General features: G+C 35.6%; 1 protein-coding gene across 7 annotated transcripts in view; it reads right to left on the reverse strand.

Annotated features, from left to right (window-relative positions):
• Window positions 1-7,476: 7,476 nt before the first annotated feature.
• CSNK1A1 (casein kinase 1 alpha 1) overlaps window positions 7,477-18,353 on the reverse strand; it is a 48,077-nt gene continuing 37,200 nt past the window's right edge. For 2 of the 7 annotated variants that reach the window (XR_451580.3, XR_451581.3), the window contains 4 exons: window positions 16,779-16,885; window positions 15,587-15,699; window positions 11,699-12,093; window positions 10,497-10,951 (listed from right to left, as the gene is read on the reverse strand). Coding sequence is in view for 5 of the 7 variants with exons in the window: in XM_007188676.3 (XP_007188738.1) it covers window positions 12,041-12,093; window positions 15,587-15,699; window positions 16,779-16,885 (273 nt within the window). In the remaining 2 variants the exon portion in view is untranslated. Of the gene's footprint in view, window positions 8,351-10,496; window positions 10,952-11,697; window positions 12,094-15,545; window positions 15,700-16,778; window positions 16,886-18,353 lie in introns of those variants that run through there. The other 5 variants (XM_007188677.3, XM_007188680.3, XM_007188679.3 and 2 more) reach the window with 4 other exon arrangements.

Raw genomic sequence — 18,353 nt, forward strand, 5'->3', positions numbered from 1 at the left:
GGCTTGTATAACTGTCTGGATAAGGACATGGCTGCATGCGACTTCTCCTACTAAACTTCTGTATTATTTCAACTTTTTGTAAAAAAATTACATATGATTTACATATTACTCAGGTATTTGCCTTATCCTTCAAAATGCAATCCAGAGATTATCTTCTCCAATTTCCATCTGTTCCACTAGTATTGAATCCATTTTGGTAACATCCCATATTGCATAGTCTCATGTGAACTGTCACCCCTGAATTCCCAGGGAGTGGCAGTGTCTGGCACTTAGAGACCCATTAAATACTCCTTAATTACTAATCTGTTTTCAGGTAAAATTAATCCCTATTATAATTTTATCAAGTAAAATTACTTGATAATTTTAATTAGTACTACTTAATTAGTAATTACTAATTTCTACTATTAATCTCTATTATTAATCTCAAAACTTGCACTTTTGTACACAGGCTTAAAAAATTATGCACACCATTATATAACATTCAAGATAAAGCAATAACTTAACATTCTTCGCCATTTTGCAAGGGGACAGGATAGTCAAGGATATTAAAAATTGTCCAAAGTATTTACCTTCATGTTTTTTGGTAGCCCCCCCACACACACACAAAATCTAGAGGCTAATTTATTCATTTTACTGTGTGTAGATCTAGACTAAAACATTACATTTTTAATGGAGTTGCATGTTAGCACAGTGCAAATCAGTTTTGCAATTAATAAAAAAATATTTACTTAGCAACTGTTGGGAGCAGTTTCTAAAAATACCTAACTCCCACCTTTCTTCCAATCCCAAAAATCTAATACAGCACTTCATCACCACCAAGATTTGTGCCACTGTCCATTGGCAAAGAACCAATGGATGGTTGCCTGACAAAACTGTTTCCAATGGTTATTCAAACTATTTCACTTCTCTGCATCAGTAACGGTGACTAAATATGGTAATGGTAAGACAGGGCCACATTTTTCTACTTAATACATTCTATACCATAAATGAAATTATCAGGCTATAAATGTACTATGGTACTAGTGGGTGAGAAAATCCTTTCAGTGAATATACTAGTACATTAGAATAACCTACCTCTATAACCCTGATTACATGGAACTGCTCCAAAATTGTAAATGAAATGTTTACAACCACAGGCAAAAATAACTTGATCAAATTTATTTTTTATCCAGCAGAATGTGAATTTTATTAATGCATCCTACTTATATTAGATAACATCTTAAACCTATCCAATACTAACAACCTCAATCAACAGTTTTAAGCTGATTTTTAAAAAATTAATTTCAATTTTTAATAACTGTTTAGCAGCAAAACTGGCTGACAATTTCTTTTCCTAATAACACACAGACGAGGTACTTGGTGATAGCTAGGTAAGGATTGGCTGGTAAATGCAGTATATATCTAAGAATTGCTCTGGCTTAATGGCAAGTGCCACTAGGAAAACCTTTTTTTTTTTTAATGTGAACTGTACTGTTTGGCCTAGGTTCTAGTCTTGGTTGTGGGAACTTGAGCACATCTGTACATCTTTTTGGGCTCCACATACATCAATTGATCTCCAAGAGACTAGAGAATACAAGTTCCAGTATTTGGTCCTAAATGTGGACTCTACTAACAGCCCAACAGTTAAGTGGATGACTTGTTTATGAAAACCTTCCTATCATATGATTTTGGATTTTAACTTCTCTGCTACCATCCTGTTTGGTACTTGTTTAAGACACACAGACAATATAAATTATGTTAAAAGGGGTATAGTTAGTTCTCATTTGTGAAACCAAGAGTAACAGAAGTACTTCCTCCGACCCTCTGCTTTGGTATCTTCAGAAGTAAAATGGAGACAGGACTTAACCTTAGGGGAAGCTGTGACAATTAGGCATATCCAGGTAAAGCGTTTAGAAAAGTGCTTAGCATATAGCACTATATAAATAACATTACCAATCTCTAGGTTTAAAATGGTGAAAAATGGGAAGGGACACCACTGCTTAACAGTATGAAAAACTAAATAAAATCAGCTTTAGGTTCTGGCTCTGCAAAACTTACTAAGCTGTCTTGCCTAAGGTACTCCTACTGTCCTCAGTTATCCAATGGGAGTAACAGTAACTGTTTCATACGATTGTTAAAAAAGAATTGAGATGATGTACATAATTTTGAAAATCATAGTTCTACATAAATTCAAATTCTGCAGGACTTTTATGAAAGCTTAGTATGCCAATCTTTAAAATGGGGACAATCATTCCACTTTCAAACTGAGAATGAGGTTCAAAAAAGGCTAAGAATATTTTCTAAGTGTTCAAGCACTCAGTAGGTAGGGAGACACTTCTAAGACAATGTGAACGTTCTACTCATCAAACCTGCGCTTGCTACTTTTTGCTAAATGACTTTTCTAACGCATTACTTTCACCTTTATTAGCTGACTTTCTACTTCCCCTTTTCATTTTTTATATCAATATGTAAATCATGTGTTCTTATTCAGTAAATTGCTATCATTATTTTGCTAATGTAATTGACAGATTTGGCCAGTAAGAACCCTTCAAGTGACTCCTGTGTCCTTGCAACACGTACCCATCACTTTTTGAGATTTCCTTCCTTTTTGCCACAAAAGAATGTTCCAGGTTCATCTTGTACTTTCTCTGGTCCAGCCCTGAAGTCAAACATTTCTCCAAGGAGACATGGTTTCTTTTAGTATTTAGGAATCAAGATCTAGGTGTTAGGTGTGCTCATTGCTACTGTAATACCATGGATTCTAGGCCTTCAGTGAACACAGCTAGGAAGTAAATGAAACATTATTACATACACACAAATACTAAACTCATGAAAGACAAAGGGTGAGGAACTGTCCCCAATTAAAAGACGCTATACAAACAACCAAAGCACAAAAAATGATCCTTTTGTTGGATCTGTGACAGAACTTGAAAAAAAAAAAAAGTTATGAAAGACACTGGGGTAATTGATGAAACTGAATAGACTGGACTAGAAAGTTGGGTCAATATTAAAAACTTCTGATTTTGATAATCGCACCATGGTTAATGTAATAACGCCTTAGTTCTTAGGAAATTACACTTAGGTGTACAGGGTCATGATTCTGCAACCCACTCTCAAATGGCTAAGTGTATGTTTAAAGAGCAAATGTACAAACAGTAGAGTAAATGGTGCAAAATGTTAACAACTGTTGAATCTGTGTCAAGAGCATAAGGGGATCACTGTACTATTATTGTAATTTTGTTTTAAATAATATCAAGATAAATTACAAAATGAAAAAGCTTAAAAAGCACCTTGTCAACTAAAGGACTATATAAAACACAAGGTCTTGACGTAGTTCACTACGATGACCTAGTATTAAGCTCTTGCTTGTCTTGCTGGTTTGAACAATGACTATATTATTTATTTAGCAGATAAATGGGCAATTTATTTCATCAATGAAAAGAAAAAGTTTTTATCTTAACTCTTGAGTATAAAGTTAAAGCAATCTGTGTTAACATTTTTAATGGCATCAAAGAAATGTAGATATGAAACACCTGAATTTTGCTAAAGGCAAATAGAGTGGTTTTTGAAGGTTAGCAACTCATAGAACTGCTAAATTTCATCTTAAAATGGAATGACCTCTTTCCACTTCCTCCAAATGAAATACAGTCACCATGTTGGAGAACTGAACCATACAAATTCCTCTAAAATACAACCACAATTCTTACTACTTTCAGCAAGTATGATGCACTTCAGCATTTCTCATGATTTTATAGCACTTCTCATGATTTTCTCAGAACAATGGGAGTTCAACCTCTGTCCTCTTTTCAGTCCCAATGAATGATCTAATCCTCCCTTGCTATATTCTCTTTGCTTGGACTCTCTGGATAGGTTAGTTTCCTATTCAGTGACAAGTATTCCACAATGCTTTTCCTTTTTTGGAATGATCCTGGTCTCTTACAACAACTTAAATGGGTTCCCAACCTCCAATTTATCCCTCAATCAATACTTTGTGGTCCTTCCAAAGGGCACTTTCAATATTGTCCATTCTTTAAATGGCTCTGTATTTTATTCTCTACCTGCCACACCTACCTATCTGTATTTCACATCTTTCATTTGCTGCTCCCCATCTAACGAATCTGCTCCCACACTCGCTTTGACTTCTAGCCTACTCTTCCAAAAGCCTTAAACACCACCAAGAGTTAGATGTCCCTGCTAAGTGCTCCCACGGCATCCAAATGCTCACTTTTTAGTAATGGTAACTTAGGGGCACAAAATTGCTATCTCCTCTACTACACCGTGAGTTGTTAAAATGGAATTATCTTGGTCACCTTTGAATTCTGCAGCTGATGCAGTTTCTGACATCCTAAAGTCAAACTGGAAGGTGCACTGTGATGGAAAACAGCTAAAATCATTTCTTCAAACTCTTCTTACAAATATTTACCTATGAAAAATGTACATGATTGGAATGATAAATGGCCAGATAAAAATCCTTAATTTAACTATCAGACAAATAACTATGATTTATATTGCTCTGGCTAGCCTCCTCACGATGAACGACATGGATCTATTGGTCTCTTTAAGACTTTCTCCACCTCCATTTTACTCTTCTACTCATGTAGAAGTCATCTAATGAGTTAGGTGCTTTGACTCTCAGGTCCTGGGTGGTACTGACACCAAATATCTCAACATTGCTCCCAATACTAAAAACAATCATTAATATTACAAACATTTCTTCAAAATTTCAATCCAGATAGATGTACATGAAAGGCAACAACACAGTAGGAGTTTCTTGAAAAACCTCTTTAAGGGATCTGGTTTGGTAAAAGCAAAAGGTATAATGAACCAATTTGCCCCACCTGGCTGAAAAGGAGCAGAGCCCAAACAACAGAATTAAGTGTGAATTCCCAGGTCTCTCAAACTTGCTGCACCTTTGTTCTCATTGTAGAACTCCAGCCACCGTGGGTCCACAGCCCCAAGCAACAGACACAGTGAATTTGACCAACTTAAAATGTGTCTTGGGACAGCTAGCTTCTCTAACGGCTCTGATATTGCTCAACATTTCCACTATACCATTTGCATATGTCCTCAAATCTGGCCTAACATGTCATTTCAGAATATAAATCATTTTACTTCAACAATATACTATTTGATCATTAAATACAAAATGCATAGCCTGACTAGATCAAGTACACTCAATTCATCGCCATCTTAGGCTGTTTGAAAGATGAGAAGTGCACTAAAAGTTTGTCAATAAATGTATTCCAGAGAAGAGTGGAAGTTTTTTTGGGGGGATCCCCCAAATGTTGTGAGCAACCATCACGTGATTATAGTATAATCTCACTTCAAAAGGAACAGCACATCTGAGATACCTAAAATTTTTATGTTTGTAACATTTTACTATAGCTCACAGACCTACTTACATGTTGGTCACACGGTTATCATTGTCTTGAAAACTGACAAAGAGAAAACCTAAAATACTGCTATCAGTCTGGCTCAGAAAGAGTCAACTATCTCTCAAACTACTGGCGAATTTTTAGGAGCTAAGCTGAAAACATCTAGGCCACCCCTTCCCATGGTTCACTCTAGTCAAGTTACAAGAACGTAATCTCAATATTTCAGCAAATGTTAAGAGAAAACTAGCTCAGTGGCTTGGATTCTAAAATCCTTTTGTTTGGTACTTTTATTATAATGGAATTAAATTTATAATTATTAAAGTATAATCTGCTCAAAACATTGCAAGGACTAGTAGAAATAGGAAAAAATCTCTTAATATTTGTTGATAGAAAATAATAGTAAAAGCAACCCTCCAAAATTCCACTTGCAGGCCATAGGAGCATGAGCACAACCGTATGGGAGGAGATAACCAGTCTCTCCCTTCATATATATTCTTTTTTATTTTCTTGTTATACCTTCCCAAAACAGAGACATTCAACAGTAGTTAGAATGGCCATCTCCCAACATTTAAAAAACTGCACCCCCCAATGGGTGAACAAAGTAAAGAGTAGTAACCTAGAGTTCAGCTGAGTAAGCCACTGCGGAGCCTTAAGTGGTGAGGTCTTCCAATTTCAGAGTGATGTGTCTTCAACTTGTATCATCATTTTAGTGGAAAAACATAATTTAATTTTGGTGAAATGAGATTCATCTCCCGACAGGATTAGTAACAGCATTCACTGAATTTCACATTCTTCTTTTGTGAACTGTGAAGAAAATGAATGGTAGCTAGAAGATCAATGGTATTCCAGCTCCAGCTGCAGATGGAATGACAATATACCAGGACAAAAACACCTATATTTTGATTTACAAAGCTAACAGCAGTTTTAAATCTGCAACTTAATTACAGACCAACTACACCACAACCTTTTCAAATGGCAAAAATACAAAAAAGTGTTACAAAAATATTTCAGAAAAAGTGCATAGTCTAAGTGCATAGTAAATAAAAGCACTGAAAAATATCTTGCTAGAGGGAGTTCAGCTTGGAAAAGTTATTACCAAAGCTAAACGTTTTTATTTTACACAAACTATACTCAAAAATAGCTTTATGAGACTGATTTCTGGCTAAAAGTATCAAAGGGTTTATTAGTCAAGAAACAAATACCTTAACCAACACGGGTGGATAGAAGGAAACAAAGAAGCTGCCTACCCCAAAGTTCATACTCATTAAGATTTCTGCAGTATGATGGTGCTAATATATATTTTAATGGCAAAATGTGGTCATCATTGAATTAATTATTGCTAACATAGTTTTCAAATGAAAAGAAAAAAAAAAGAAAAAAAAAAGGAAGAAAACAAACCTGACACAATCTGACCAAACACATGTCAATTTACAATTTCAAGGTTATTTTACAAAATACCTACATTTACACAAATAGGCGCCTGGCAGCATTTTTAGACAAAAGTTCTTTTAACTTATCCTGATGTGCTATAAATGAATAAATTACACTAAAGAATTAGTTATTAAGCTTTTCTTTCTCTTGGGTCAGAAAAAGAAAAGAGCCACACATAAGACTGAGAGATGAACTGCAGGTAATTTATAGAAATGGGTGGGGGATAGGGAGGGTCAGCAGTCACAAGGACCTCACAGGGTAGGATGCTCTCCAAGGTTAGGAGTCAATCTGCTTAGAGCCAATCAACAAGGAATTTAAACAATAGTTTCATTTTGTAGTTAAACCCTTTAACGCTTTCATTCTTATTCAAAATCAGTCCAGGTGTTAGTCTGAGGCTGCAAAAGTTACAATACCAAGTCCTGGCAGTTGCAGCTGCAGCACTAGGTATTGTGCCTACAAGTCATAAAAAAAAAGAAAAATGAAAGAATGCCTTTCCGCTTCAGGGGAAAAAAATATTTTTAAATAAAAAATTTGAGAAAAAGTCATGACACTAAATCTAAAATGATTCGCAAAGGAATATTACGTAACAAATGGCTTGAAGTAGTCTATTAAAAAATTGGGGAGATTTTGATTTCGTAGTGAGTCAGCAAGGCATTTTTTTTTGTTTTAAAAAATCTCATTTCCTTACAGAAACAGTTTATAGTTTTTAATGAACTTGTAAACAAAAAAGCTCCCATTTCAAAATAAAACAAAATCCCAGATCATATAGATGTTTACAGTGATTACATTTATCTAAGCAACATACATACATGTTCAGTTTAAGATGTTAACTAAATTTCTGTGACAAATATGCTTTTTTCTTGTTTTTTTAATACCAAGAACATTATAGAGTTAATGCAGAGTCCTAAGGATAATCTAGTAGTCACTAAGTTTTTCTTAAGTCTTCACTTTAGATGCTGTTATTTCTAGCACAGTTAAGCAGGCAGAGTCTTTCATATGCTCAAACACTGGAATCTTTGGTTGCTACCATATCAGCTGGCTTGCAAACAAGAAGCCAACCATTTTAAGAATGTTTTAAGTGAACAACTTGCAAACCCCAGGGATGGATAAACCCTAAGAATGCACAATTGTGAGCATTTACAACCATCACAACTGTGGCTGAAGACTGTTCATGCCGTTCTTCTGAAATGAGATCTCAAAGCAGTATAGTTCAAAATAAAAGATCTTAACAAAAAATTGGCATATGCACAATTTCTCCACCAATTTGTGTGTCAACCATTTAGTTAACTTTTCCACTTGAAAAAATGCAATAGAAAACTGGACACCATGTTTCACTATCTCAGTTAATATTCACAATTACAGCGGCTACAACTCAGGACACAGCATCACCAGTGCTGCCCAGAGCCAGTTTATACTGAAATTAAGTTCTTTACACCAAGTAAATGGTTGTCCACAACCACTGGCTAGTGTACATAATGAACTAAAATTTCTAGATTTGGGGAGAAACAAATGCTGCTCCGATCATCTGCTCTGCTTCTTCTGTTCCTTGATTCATGCTTAGAAACCTATTAAAAAAAAATCAAAACAGAAAAAAAGAATGTTAAACTCCAAGTTAAAAAAATTTTCTTAACCACACCCAAAGTAGGGAAATAATTACTTTAGAATGGTAACTCATATGTTATTTTCATCTATTTGAAAATCACTAGGTCAGGTGAGCGTTTAAAATTAAAAAAAACAGGAAACTTCTGTACTGGATGCCTCTAGGCAGGAGTGGTATACAGTGAATTAAAGCTTTCCGGTCCAGCATACAGTTCTCAAGAGAATTAGTGGTAATTCCAATAAGCCTGTTTTTGTTTACTTCTGTATTTCTAGTACCTAGAATACATTGTGTTTATTAGTCAAATAAATAAAAAATAAGATTGCTTTATCAACTAGAAAGTAGTTTTAATCATACTGTGAGCAGGAACTTTTCTGTACATTATTTCTGACACAAATGAGGAACAAAAGGCTTTAATAATAAATGTATTCAAGGCATAATTATCTGAGTTATTCCACTGAACACAAACCTGGTAAGTATATGATTTTTATACAGAAACCTTAGACCTATAAAAATTCTTTACGTCTATCAGTTACATTAAAAAGACTAGTTTTTTACCACTGATTTGAAAATGTAAATGAGTGAGGCTTTCTGGCTTTACTTTCAAGCCTCCCCACCCTGTAAATACACTTCTCCTCCTCCAAAAATCAGACCTCAGGGCTTCCACATAAAGGCAGGTTTGAATAGGAGGCTCAGGTAATAATAGCTGCATGTTCTATCTACAGCTGAAGGCAACCAGAGGAATTACGCCCATTTCTAATACCTGCAAGCTTTATCTATAGCTAAAGGGAATATGCTGTCTCAACATCATGAAAATTCCATCAGCACCTCTCACCTACAGGCCTCCTTTAAGTCATCAATGACCCTTGGTCCAACCCCTCCTCTTATAGCCAACCTATATAGCTCATTCTAGCTCACTCTATTCACTCACTTCCTCAGCACAAACCATGTTTTTGTCAATCATAAGCTGCTCCTTTTTTGGTACTTCAACATTTGCAGGATCATCTCCAGCAGGCTTTGTGGGATAAATGAAATAGTTCTGTAATTTACTTTTCATGCATGTATGCCTTTGTTTTTTCATTTGAGGGCAGAAAGTCATCTTCATTCATTTGAAAACTATATTGTGACAAGCTCCGAAGACAAAGATGTGAGTGTTGTACTTCTCTGTCTCTCCACAGTGCCTTAACAACAGAGTAGGTGCAAAACAGGCTTTTGCTGCCTGTCCTAGCACTAAGTTCATAAAGCAAATGCCAAAAGTGAAAGATAATGAAACTTTCTGAAAATGTACTTTGCCACAGGAATACTACGTTTCTGATGCATGTTATTAAATAGGATTCGCAGTGTAAAACCACAAAAAGAAAAGGCTGTCAAATCAAACCTGAATTAAATTTTTAAAAATCTGACCATATACTGTAACTTAGTTCCAATGTTAAAATACAGAATATTTTAAAGCAAATTAAAACTATGGATTAGCTAAATAGCAATGACCCTTATCCTGAGGAGAATCTGGTTTCAAGTCCTGCAATTATCATTAAATACAATAAAAATGTTTTCACAACCACTAAAATTGTTGGGTTTTCTTATACTGTAGCTTTTTTACACAATTACACGATACTGAATAATTACTGGTATCCCCCTACTTTTCGAAAAGTTCGCTTTATGCCACTTCACTTTATATGAAAGGCCTACATTAGTACCTGTTTTCATTAAACAAAGATTTTTTGCATTTACGAAAAAAGGCAAAAAGCAAAAATAGCATTCAGCGTTTCACAGCAAACCTAGAGGAAGCATGCACCCTGAGTAGTGATAACGGCACTCCTGAGGAGTGATAAAGGCACCGCCAAGTTCTTTCCCTGGGAACTACCATCAGCCTCAGCCGCCACAGCTTTGAACTGTGTCTGCTAGCATCTATGCATTATCTCAATTTTTCAGCAACATGTATCCTAAGGTAACTGCTTCTTTGCTTTATGCCATTTTAGCTTAGGAAAGGTTTTGAATGCCCTACTTTCAGACAGGGAAACCTGTACTACGTTGAATATCCAAACAGCATTAAAATGAAAACCACTGTCACTAACAAACTAAAAAGAAAACATAAGTTACATTGTCAGTCAAAATATTAGAAAACTCTTATGTCTTTAATAGGGATAAGAATTGTATCTGTTCATCTTTTAATCTGATATTTGAAGAACTGCTGGGTCAATTAATGATTACAATTGTTTAGGGGCTGGTTAAAGGCTAGCCTAACAATATTCCTGGTAGAATAGAGCAGTCAAATCCAGATTTAACTCTTCAGACTGGTCAATGGTAGGATATTCCACCCAGGGATCAATGTTTCTCCGGTGAATTGTCCTAAAATGTTACAGATGCTTGTTTAGGAAAAATCTCAATAGGAGCATTCAGCAGGTATTCAAGATTCAATCTTCAAGTACTAGGTATTCTTTTCCTCAGTGTGCAATTAGTCCTTGGTTTGTCTTGTAGTTTAGGTGGTATCTCCTGGTTTCTAAAGTCCAAAAACCCATCTTCACTGCAACAGTTAAAATAAGGAATGAAGGAATGAATCCCTTTGTTCCTAAAAAAGAGGGGGGGGAGAGGGAGGAGTTAAAATAGGGTTGGAGAATTAATGTGACAAATTCAGGACTTAATAGATACATTTAAGTTTTCTTTACAAATCTGCAAAAGGAGAAAGAATGTTTATTTTTATACAACTAACCAGGAGAGTCTATCCCTCAGTCTGAAATCTGGAAAGTATGTATCCGCTCCTATTTGTAAATTAACTTCAGATTAACTTGATTTTGTTTTTCAACAGAACCACAAACTAGTTCAAAGACATATTTATGTAATAGTAAGGCTAGGAAGTTTGCGATGAGCTTTTAAAATTTAGAGTCCTTTCACAGTGTAAGACGTAACTTTTAAAAATTAATTTTGACTATAATATTTACATTCACTATGCAAAGCCATTTATATTAACTAACTTTTCTTATAATATGCTTGTGTGGTTTTTCTGGTTGTATAGAATCAGAATCAAGTTTGGAGAATTCTGAATCAGACTGACAGTATAAAAGTTGAAGGAAAAAACAAGAACTAAAATAACTCTTCTTTTTCCACAGAAACTAAAAAAGTATTTAGTTGGGAAAGATAAAGGAAATAGATTTTATTTTTATCACTACAAATAAGATAAATGACAACTTAAGTATAGCAGGTACACATCATTCCTAAGCTGCATTAAAAAAAAGACTGATGACCTGATTTCTTTTGTCTTCTCTTTTACAGAATTAATTCTGCTACAGATTTCTAAGGATGCTGAATTTTAAAATACCTGTTACAACTGCTTCCTTCCCCAGCTGGTAGATGGTCTGCATTATACACCACTGAGTCACAGCAACACTGTACTCTTCTAGGTCTTCTGACAGTTGTTTTCAATCTGACAAGTTGAAAAGTTTGATAGGTCCAGCAAGTCTTCGAGAGGTGGGCTTCAGATCACTTCAAATCAACTCTTAAGCACTCATCTTTATTTCCTGTTGGGTTATTTGGTTCTTTTCTCTCCAGCTTTATTGTCCACAGTGAAAAAAAGCTGACAAAAATTTCAGCAAACAGATGCAGCTCCCCGGCACCTCTATGGATTGAGAGTATTTGGAGCAGAGCAGTCTCTCCAGATATTTCAAGGTCTTCCCCTGTGATATGGTTTACGTTGCTGAATGACCAGCCACGTTCCTAGCAGCAATTGGTGAAGTCAGAAAAAGTTAAGCTAGACATAAATGGTAAGTGAAGCCCAGTAAATACTGGAAGGTAAATCAAGGAAGACCATGAACATGTAGGATAATGTGACGGGAAAAATATTTCTAATCTATTGAACGCCAACAATTTGACATTCATGTATATTATGATAAAACTATGCTTAGTAGCAATGACTGGAATAGTGAACAGATGGGTTAAGATGATGAGAATAGTAGAATTAGGAGAGGATACACCTTTGGCTTCACTACCTTCTGCAATTCTCCCCATCTCTGCCCTCAACTAAAGAAATGGTTAAGTGAATTCTGAATGTCCTAAAAATATTTCTTTTTCCTTTACTTCTTGAATGTCTTGAAAAGTACTTTCCTTATAATCAAATATAGTTGAAGGGAGTGAAAATGAATTTGGAAGTGTATCAGATGTATTATCTTTTGTTTTCCTCTTTAATGTGTATAAAAACAATAACTGTAGTCTTGTGGTACCTGAGCACTTAAAAACAGTACAGATCATAGTGAGCATTAGGGGAGACGCCTTGTAGTCTTTTGATGGCCTTCAAAATGGAATATTTCAAAAGATCTTTTCTTTAGAAAAGTAAACAGAAGTCTATTACATATAAGTCCACCTTAGCTGAATGAGTCAGACTTTAAAGTCTTTGCACATTCTTAGTAAACTGCTAAAACAACTTATAGCTTTCAATGGAAGAAACATCAGATAAAGATTTTTCCAAAATTATCACAGAAAACGTATTAGTAAAAGCTACCATTTGGGGGATTTTTTCCCAGGAATGTATGTGCCCGCAATATAGAGATTCACTTGCTGAAGATCCATTTAAGATACTGAATCCTCTGATGTGGAAACCCCTGAAAGGGTAACTCGTGAATAACAAATGATATATTTAAAAAGCACATCTAAAATTTTAACTAGAAAAATATAATACGATTTTTTTTCATCACCACGGAAAAGATTTCTTGATATCAATGAATCACTGAGCTCTTCCTTGAATAAAAGCTTACTGTAGGGAATCCTAAGAGAATATGCTTTCAAACACCCTTATTACTTAGAGATTGGAATCAGGAGTAAGTAAAGCTAGAGCAGTTATTTTCAAACTCCAAGCTTCACAGGAGATTTCTTACTGGATGACCCAGATAATGGGGTTGGGGTAGAGATTAGTTAGGGGAAATAGACTCCCCATACTTATTTCATACCACCCTCAACTGTGCTATGCTTTCATGGCTTTATATATGGGGTAGTTTTGTGTAAGATTTGTTTAGGGCACTAAGTTTTATATCCAAAATAAAACGAGTCAAAGATTAAAAAGAATTTTGTTCTTTGTATTCTGTGGAGTGGCATGTTTTAATTGCAAGCAATATTTTGCTTAGAGTCAAAACATACTGCCTGGAAATGCATTTCTGAAAGCAGTCAGTGATATGTGGTGGGTTTTATGAAAAGTCCAAATTTTCAAGATTTTACAAGTCCATGTCTGTGTGATATTTGTATAACCCCAGTGTCTAATAATGCTATGAAATTTTTATAAGATTTTAAGTTGCTTTTATGAAAAATACAATACAAAAGAAGGATTAAACTTAAGTTTAATTACAATTTTTTCCAATGAAACATACTAACTCAGTGGATCCAACTTCTCATCTTTAAGACCTAGATAAGGCAGGACAAAAATTTTGCTTGTTTATTGAGTAAGAGACACACAGTAAACTAACAAGGAAACTAGCTCAAAATAAGGTAATTCTTTCTGAAGGCTGCTGAATGCCTGAAGTGCAATGTTCTAGGTCAGATGAGATTTCAACCTAATTTTCGTTCTAGAAACTGCAACTTGTAATAATCCTATTATCTGAGCTAGCTTTAGTCAAAAACTGGTTTCATTTTGTGAGAAAAAGCAAATACACTGTAGGTGTCAGGTCCTCAGTTTACGGAGTCTATGTGGTCTTACCTAAATGGCAGGACCACTTCTCAGCAATACTAGCCACCTACCTCATTAAGAACCTGTTGACAATATGATTAGTTATATAATGATTAAAACATTCAAAAGTGACAATTAAATTCCAACTATGATGCAGAGGTAGAGCACTGGGCAAGCATTAGTGTTTGTTATCTTGAGTTCAAACTTCCTCATCTAAGAACTCCCACTACATTAAACCTCCAACTGTGGATCCTTCCAGAAACGTGGAAACGAAGTACCTCAACTTCATTCCTAATAGATGAGCTGCTGGGAGGAGGATGACATCAGTTAACTATACTACTTGAAAAGTATCCTCAGATTAGAGCCTACTTTTAAATTACAAAATTTTTTAATTGCAACAGTAAAAATATGGACCAAAGAAGACCAAGTTCAGATTAAAGCAGTGATTCAGAAATTATGTAATTAGAAACCAAAAAACAAACCTTACCTGCCCACCACTTCCAGGAAGTAGGCAGGTATCAGGAGGTAAGCCCCAGAAAGGGGAAAAGAAAAACAGACAAAAAACATAAAACACAGGAGTTGAACTGTATGGCAACAGTGATAAGAAATGGCACTGTGCCCTAACAGTTCTACTCCTTAGTAGCACTAAGAGTGCCAGAGAGATATAGAAAGGAAATAGACTAACAGCTCAGTGGCATTTGCCCCAGTTTTGTTTTTTTTTCCAATTTGCGAGGAATAACTGCAGAATTCAATTCTACAGTAGACCCCTAGACCCTGAATATTTGTACAATTAAAAAAAAGTAAAAAAAAAAAAAAAAAAAGTAAAGCCCTAAGAAAAAAATCATTTTGAAATTAAGAACATATATAGCTAAGCAGCAACTAAAAGAGAGATTTATTTTTGTGATAAGGAAGGATGTGTCGAGCTTTTCAGTTATTTGAGCATTTAAGAGAGTAAATGAGGTGCTCTGCAACTGAGAAGACAGACACTTCAGGGGCAATGCCAGACTCACCTCTAGAACTTAGATCATGTTCACAATTTTCCATTTTTAATTCTAAAGCATTAACATGCAGAAAAATTCTTAACACTGTTAGTTGGAAAGAAAGTCAAAATACCATGGCTAACCAGATTCATTATTAAAAATCAACAAGTGTTAGGTCTAGGATTTTGGATTGATTGATTATACCATATTCCCAACACCGAATGTTTATTTTGGAAAGGGTTAATGAATGAGTAAAAAAGATGCAGTTGTTAAAAATGACCCAAAATCCCAAGAGAAATGATAATAATATACACACATATATGTATATACAAATACATATACATATATATGAATAAGGACATTTGGGTTTAAAGTTAGTAGTCAAATTTTCCAAGGACGTCTTTTTTTAAAAACAAAGAGCCAAATTTTAATGTATTTTAAAACCACCTCCTCGATCTAACACTGTTAGAAATGGATGAATTACCCAATTTTGTGTTCAATTTTTTTTCCCTGTAACGTCACTTGGTTCTTGGCTACTAACCTTTCATGTTACTCTTGGTTTTGTCAGTTTGCTTGCCTGTGGGGGTTTGGGCCTGCTGACCCTGCCCACTTGAAGAGGCTGCCTGCTGTGCTGCTTTCTGCTTTAACATTGTCCAATCAAATGTGTAGTCATATTGGTGATTCAGGGTCCTGGAAAATATAAAATTATAGGTTAACCCATTATTAATAGGGTCCAATTAAATACTCCACAGAACTTTCAAGACAGTGAGAGCATTTTCTAAGGAAATGAGTATCTTCTCTTAAGTGTTGTAGCTTCTACAAGATTTCTTTCCCTACAGATAACTTACTATTCAGTTAATTCCACTTTTTACATGTCTCAATTGGGGGGAAATGATGTCACTGCTTTGGTCTGCTGTATTCAAGAATAAATCCTCTCCCTTTTCAAAAAGAAGCTGCCTTTAAACTTTCTTGAAATGAGCAGGGGAGTGGGAATGAAAGGCAGCCATGAGGGAATTCTCTGGCAGTCCAGTGGTTAGGACTCCGTGCTTTCACTGCCGAGGGCACGGGTTCAACCCCTGGTCGGGGAACTAAGATCCCACAAGCGGCACTGTGCAGCCAAAAAAAAGCAGCATGAACAACAAAAACACTGAGTCAAGCTGTCAGTTATGGGGGAATATTCTTAACAACAGAAGGTATCCCCTAAAGACAAATCAGAGTAGACATGAGACTGTAACTTTGAGAGGGCGATGTCTATGCTGGTGACTTGGGAAGACTTTTCTAGGATTAGAGGATTATCCCTAATTCTTCTCTTCCAACTAAGATTTTGAGCCACATGTACTTTATTTTTCCCTTTTGTTCAAGACCAATTACGGGTTGTATACCTAGGGACCCCAGAGTTTGGGCCTACCTCCACAATATCATAAACTCCAATTATTGCCTGATATTTTAATTGCTATTCATTTTGGTATTGAGCAGAGTTCTCTACCAAGTTGGAGAGTCCCAACTGCCACCAACAGTCACTTGTATCTAATGTGAATTGTGTAACTATTGTGGAAAACTTATATTCTACTTTGAGTTTGATTTAAGTTTCTCCATCCCAAACTAAAATATTTCAAGGACATTTGGAAATGGAAAAATGTCAAACTCACAGTTTCTTAACATTTCATCATACTGGTTAGACCCACTTTTACTTGCTACTTGTCAGAATAGATATGTTGGGCAGACTGAACTAATTTCCCTCACTGGAGTTTATAGTCTTAAAAACTGACCTGAAAAGAATGCGGAATAGCTGCCTCAGGTACATGTAATCCGGGGCTTCCTCAAAGCGCAGCCCACGGCAATAGTTTAAGTACATGGCAAATTCTGCAGGAAATCCCTATGAGTTCAAGAGTTAAAACACAAAATTAAGACAACAACAACAAAAAACTTATTTAAAACAGAAAAATCAATGTATTTAAAAACAAGCAAGAAATGTATTTGAGGATATTTTACTACTTTGCTATAAGATCTGAGAACTAAAATAGCAATAATATGACTTGGTATCCTCATAAATTTGACAAAATTTCATCGTCCCAACCACCTTATTATGTACTGTATCTTTTAATACTGGTAGAGGAAATATATATCCTTTCCTTACAGTATCAGGTTCTTAAATAATTTAGATATCCCACTTGTTAACCTATTATTTTATCAATGTACAATAACTGGATGGCAATAAAGAATAAACAACAAAAATGAGGCCAGTAATGTTCTTTGCCAGAACAGGACAGTGAGTGGGTACTCTCTCTCCATTCTGAAATTACTTTCTTTTTAAACAGCAGTATAGACCTATATAAAGAGAAGTAAAATCAAGAGTGCAATTATACAAAGCAACCATTGTTATGATATAGATCAATCCACTGCCACACCCTATGAATATACTGGGTTTGTCTTTTCTTTTTTTTTTTTTTTTTTTTTAGGATTTTCTTATTTATTTATTTATTTATTTATTTATTTATTTTTGGCTGTGTTGGGTCTTCGGTTCGTGCGAGGGCTTTCTCCAGTTGCGGCAAGCGGGGGCCACTCTTCATCGCGGTGCGGGGACCGCTCTTCATCGCGGTGCGCGGGCCTTTCTCTATCGCGGCCCCTCCCGTCGCGGGGCACAGGCTCCAGACGCGCAGGCTCAGCAATTGTGGCTCACGGGCCCAGCTGCTCCGTGGCATGTGGGATCTTCCCAGACCAGGGCTCGAACCCGTGTCCCCTGCATTAGCAGGCAGATTCTCAACCACTGCGCCACCAGGGAAGCCCGGTTTGTCTTTTCTTTTTTCCATAATCCAATGCTTCCTCCTATGAATAGACTGGGTTTGTCTTTTTTTCCATAACTGTTATCATACTGCATACATAATATATTCCATTTTCCATTAAAAGATTGCAAGCATCCTTCTATGTCATTTCTAACCTCCGCATGAACTTTTTAGAAGTTCATGGCTGGATATTATTTGACCTAATGAATACATCATAATTAACTTGTTCCCTATAACTGGACATTTAGAGGATTCCATTTTTCTCTATTATAGACAGTACTAATAAGTACGTCTGAGGCGTAAACTGTTTCCACGTTTGGTTTCTTAGCAACGATTCTCAAAGATGTATACAGACGTTTTTTAAGGCTGTAGATATTAGTCACCAAAAGGATTTTGCCATTAGGAACCTAGAAATGCGAAGTATTTTAACAACAAAAATCCTCACATCTCTTCCCTTTGAGTAAATGTGAATGTGAAGGGAGATGAGTTAAAAGAGGCAGTCTCCTCCCAAAACCTTATGACTTTGAGAAATTTCTCACATCCACAAGGTAGGATAGAATG

Source organism: Balaenoptera acutorostrata, chromosome 2 (assembly GCF_949987535.1).
Source record: "Balaenoptera acutorostrata chromosome 2, mBalAcu1.1, whole genome shotgun sequence".
Classification (NCBI taxonomy): domain Eukaryota; kingdom Metazoa; phylum Chordata; class Mammalia; order Artiodactyla; family Balaenopteridae; genus Balaenoptera; species Balaenoptera acutorostrata.